This window comes from Camponotus floridanus, unplaced genomic scaffold, assembly GCF_003227725.1.
Source record: "Camponotus floridanus strain SB8 unplaced genomic scaffold, Cflo_v7.5 scaffold36, whole genome shotgun sequence".
In the NCBI taxonomy this organism is placed as follows: domain Eukaryota; kingdom Metazoa; phylum Arthropoda; class Insecta; order Hymenoptera; family Formicidae; genus Camponotus; species Camponotus floridanus.
In genome coordinates this window covers 2,265,275-2,269,663 of record NW_020229503.1, presented here as the reverse complement: position 1 = coordinate 2,269,663, position 4,389 = coordinate 2,265,275, and the positions used below count along the sequence as shown (strand labels likewise).

Below are 4,389 nucleotides of genomic sequence, written 5' to 3'. Positions count from 1 at the left end.
ACGCCCCATGGCGAAGTATTCTCTCACGACGTCCTGTTTGTCGCAGGCCACGTCGTCGAACACGAATATCGAGTTCGAGGCGACGCCTCGCTAGGCGGGATGACGTCGGCGTTGATCGAATACGTGAAGTAACCGATATCCCGCATAAGTTTCAACAATTTCTCCAGATATCGATATTTAGGCTGATGCAACGATTTCGAGTAAACGTACACGTTCTCGAATCGCACGCCGTGCGGGCTCTCCAGAAGGCTTATCAGCACGTTCGTTTTACCGCAATTAGAGGGACCGCAGATTACGCAGCGGATCGCGGTCGGTAACAGATTTCCGTGTTTTCGCGGTTCCTCGTTCATCGAGCGCGTCTTACCGTCGACGTTGGACACTCTTATCGCGATCGGTTGACGCACGAAACGCATCGTTTTCTCTCTCTTTCTCCTCTTGCGATTCTTCCTCGTTGTTGCGAGCGAATCTGTGTCTCAGTGCGCAGACTCGCGCGCGCGCGAGCAACGAGCGCGGATTCGCCCTCGCGAACGCATATATAGAGGGAAAAAAAACGATCGCGCAGTTAGGCGTGTCCGATCGACGGTGACGCGATAAAGTTACGCGCGCGCGCGCGACGCTTCGTCATGTTTATTCTATTGGTGAACGATTACGATATTCTCGGACTCAGCGTCGATCAGTTGCAGTACGTTCCGAAGAAGCTTCTGCTGGACAAGTACGGCGATTTCGTCGATCGATTGTGGGAGAGATTGCCTATACATCTGCAGGACGATCCGGACGTGCAGCGTTATCGCCTCTGTCACAAGCATCACAATCAACCGTGGTAACGAATGCACATCGACGGTCCGCCGCCGTGCATCAAAGACTGCGGCATGTGCCGGGAGAAAGAAATGGTGTGACGATGAGCGCGTCGACGATCGAGGCGTATGAGATACGCCGAGGACGCCGCGACGGCAGTCGTCGGCGGTAGCGGTTTGCTCAATAGAACTATAAACGCTCTTCCGTTCGAACTACATATACCGGGATATCAGTTTTGCGGTCCCGGTACTCGTCTCGCGAAGCGGCTCGCGCGAGGTGATCGAGGCGTCAATCCGCTGGACGCGGCTTGCCGCGAGCACGACATCGCCTATTCGCGGAGCGACGATCTCGCCGATCGACATGTCGCGGATCGGGCGCTCGGAGCGAGAGCGTTCGAGCGTATCCGGGCCGGGGATTCGACTCTCGGCGAGAGAGTGGCGGCGTCGGCCGTATGGGCGGCTATGAAAGCGAAGACGAAACTAGGAATGGGTATGGCTGGAGCGCGAAGAGGTGCGAGAAAGAGCGGCGGCGGCGGTGGCAAGAGAAGAACGACCTCGACGAGGAGGAGGACGACGAGAGGACGGGTTCTTCCCGCGGCGAAACGCGGCGGCTTCCTGCCGCTGTTACCGGCGCTCGGAGCTTTAGGATCGCTGATCGGCGGAGCGGCCAGCGTGGCGAAGATGGTGAACGACGGTAAGGCCGCGCGTCGACAATTGGAGGAGCTGCAGCGACACAATCGAGCGATGGAGGGCCGCGGTTTGTATCTCGCGCCTTACAAGCGTGGCGGAAGCATCGCGAGACGAGGCGGACGAACGGTTAGAAGGGGGAGGAAAAAAAAAAAATTGCGCCTTCGTGCGCGTTAGACGACGTCGTAGCTCCGATCGGCGTCACGACGAACGAACAGTTGAATAGCGCGGCCAAGCGCGCTCGCGTGCGTCACTTCAGAGATGTGTTCATGCGCGACGCGTTGCCGGCGCGAGTTCGTCGCGACGAGAGTGGTATCGTGAACCTGGACGACGCCTCGGGGCCGGGCACGCATTGGGTGGCGTACACTAAAAGGGGAAAAGACGCTATCTACTTCGACGCTTTCGGCAATCTTTGGCCGCCTCGAGAACTCGCGCGTTATCTCGGACGCGACACGCGCATCGCGTACAATCGCGACTCTCAGCAGACGAACGATCAGAGCGTCTGCGGACAATTGTGCCTGCGCTTTCTTCGACTAGTCGATTGGGGACGAAGAAGGAGGAAGCCCTTCGGTCTCTAACGGCGATAGCGCGTGTCATCATGTCGCTGATTCTCACGATGACCGGAAGAAGCAACGTTCTCACGGCGAGTTACTTTCCGCCTCTCGATCTGAGCGACGATGATTACGAGCTCGGCTTGACCAATTTCGAGACCTACAACACGATTCCGAACGTGAATTCCTCGAACAATAAATTTTACTTCGACGACAACGACGAGACCGCGATCCCGATCGGATCCTACGAGCTGCGCGATATAAGCGCGTACCTGAGAGCCGCGATTCTTCGAAGACGGCGACGACCGCCGAGCGCGAGTACCGGAGGGAGAGACTGCGGCGATGGCGCCAGCGACGGCGACGACGACGAATATCTGTACGACGTGGAGGACGCGTAGGACGAGAGCGGCGATCGCGTTCTCGCGCTACGCGGTAACGACAATACTATGAGAAGCGAAATCAAATGCGCGTACTGAATTAATTTCACCAAACCGAACAATATCGGATCGTTATTAGGTTTCTCCCAGTCTCGCGTATTGCGGCCGAACAAATGGTACGCGTCCGACGAGCCGTGAGCATTATCGCGGTTAACATGATTCGCATGGAGTGCAACCTGACGACGGGCGCGTACGTGAACGGGAGATCCGCCCACGCGATACACGAATTCGCGCCGAACGTCCCGCCGGGATATAAAGTGTCGGAGATCCCGAGGCAGATCATTTATCTGCCGGTCATCGCGCGACTCGTGACCGACGTATCGCTGCGCGTCATCGATCAGGAGGGTCGATTGATCGATTTCCGCGGCGAGGAGATCTCGATTCGATTGCACGTGCGACGCAGACGATAGAGAGCGCGCGGCGAGACGCGAGGACGGAGGAGGGAACGGGGCGATGCTCGTCGTGCGCGAATCTAGCGTCGCGACGTCGCATCGCGGCGGCAGCGGCGGCGACCGCGATCGCGTCGCGGGAACTCGAGTCGCGCGCTCGAGAGAGAGGAGCGTCCGGGGATTGTCCGCCGCCAACGTCGCTTTTCTGCGATCCATGGGTTTCGTCGTATCAAGAGCCGCGCGATAGTTCGACGACATGAGGGACATTCTGAGCATCGGCGGGGAACCCGTCTTCGACGATCGCATCGTGAAGATCGAGAGTCACACGTACAATCCGTACGCCAACACCACTTTCAGATACAGCGACGAGATACGAATACCCATACAACAGCAGGACCTATACACGCTGCCGTGCGAGAATTTTCTCTACGTCGAAGGTAGACTGCATGCGAAGAATAATCCGCCACCCGCGTCGAGTGGCGAATCGGGTAAGCCTGCCTCGGCTTCTAAGGAGCCGTCCGTGTCCTCGACGCCGGCGTGGCTTGTGAACAATTGCATCGCCTTTATGTTCGAGGAGATACGTTACGAGCTCGATGGCGTGGAGATCGATCGTAATCGCAACGTCGGAATAACTAGCACGATCAAGAACTACGCCTCGCTGACGGCTGAACGAGGCAAGATTTTGAAGAACGCCGGATGGAATCTCGCGACTGGACCGAGCGGCGTCGCATCGACGGGCGACTTCAACTTCTGCGTTCCTCTCGACACGCTGCTAGGTTTTTGCGAGGATTACAGGCGCGTCGTCATCAACGCGCGTCACGAGCTGATTCTGATAAGAGCGCGAAACGACAACAATTGTCTGATATCGCGCGAGGAATTCGAGTCGAGAGTCGAGCTCGCGAAGATATAGTGGCGCGTGCCGCACGTGGTGCTGAATGACGTCAATAAATTATCGCTGTTGCGCACGTTGGACAGCGGCAGATATCTGAGCGCGCCCTTTCGCTCGTGGGATCTCTACGAGTTTCCGCTCCTGCAGAGCACGACCAAACACTCGTGGGCCGTAAAAGCGGCCACGCAGCTCGAGAAACCGCGTTACGTCATCTTCGCGTTGCAGACCGGAAGGAAGAACGTCCTGTCGCAGGACGCTTCCAGATTCGACGTGTGCAATCTGACCAACGTAAAGTTGTATCTCAATTTCGACTTCTATCCGTACGACGATATGAATTTGGACTTCGATAAGAACAAGATCGCCGTACTGTACGACGCCTATGCGAGATTTCGACGAACGTATTACGGATCCGCGAGCGACGAGACGCTCCTGACTATGAACAAATTTCTATACTGCGGCCCGCTAGTGGTAATAGATTGTTCCCGCCAAAACGAAGCGATTAAGAGCGCCACTGTGGACGTTCGTCTAGAATTCGACTGCAAGGACAACGTTCCTTCTAACACCATGGCGTACTGCCTAATCATTCACGATCGCGTGGTGGAGTACAATCCGCTGACGAACGTCGTGCGTAAGATCTTGTAA

At 56.8% G+C, this 4,389-nt stretch overlaps 1 protein-coding gene across 1 annotated transcript; it reads left to right on the top strand.

The window, feature by feature from the left end:
• Window positions 1–3,114: 3,114 nt before the first annotated feature.
• LOC112638737 lies at window positions 3,115–4,389 on the top strand. The gene is made up of 2 exons (XM_025410924.1): window positions 3,115–3,740; window positions 3,834–4,389. Exons 1-2 carry the CDS (start codon window positions 3,115–3,117, stop codon window positions 4,387–4,389), a joined length of 1,182 nt encoding a protein of 393 aa, XP_025266709.1.

What these genes read in the sequence shown, in the direction of transcription:
- LOC112638737 (XM_025410924.1), top strand. Translation starts at nt 3,115, where the DNA reads ATGAGGGACATTCTGAGCATCGGCGGGGAACCCGTCTTCGACGATCGC. An exon ending in ATATCGCGCGAGGAATTCGA is followed by an intron (nt 3,741 to 3,833) that starts GTCGAGAGTCGA and finishes CACGTTGGACAG; the next exon opens with CGGCAGATATCTGAGCGCGC.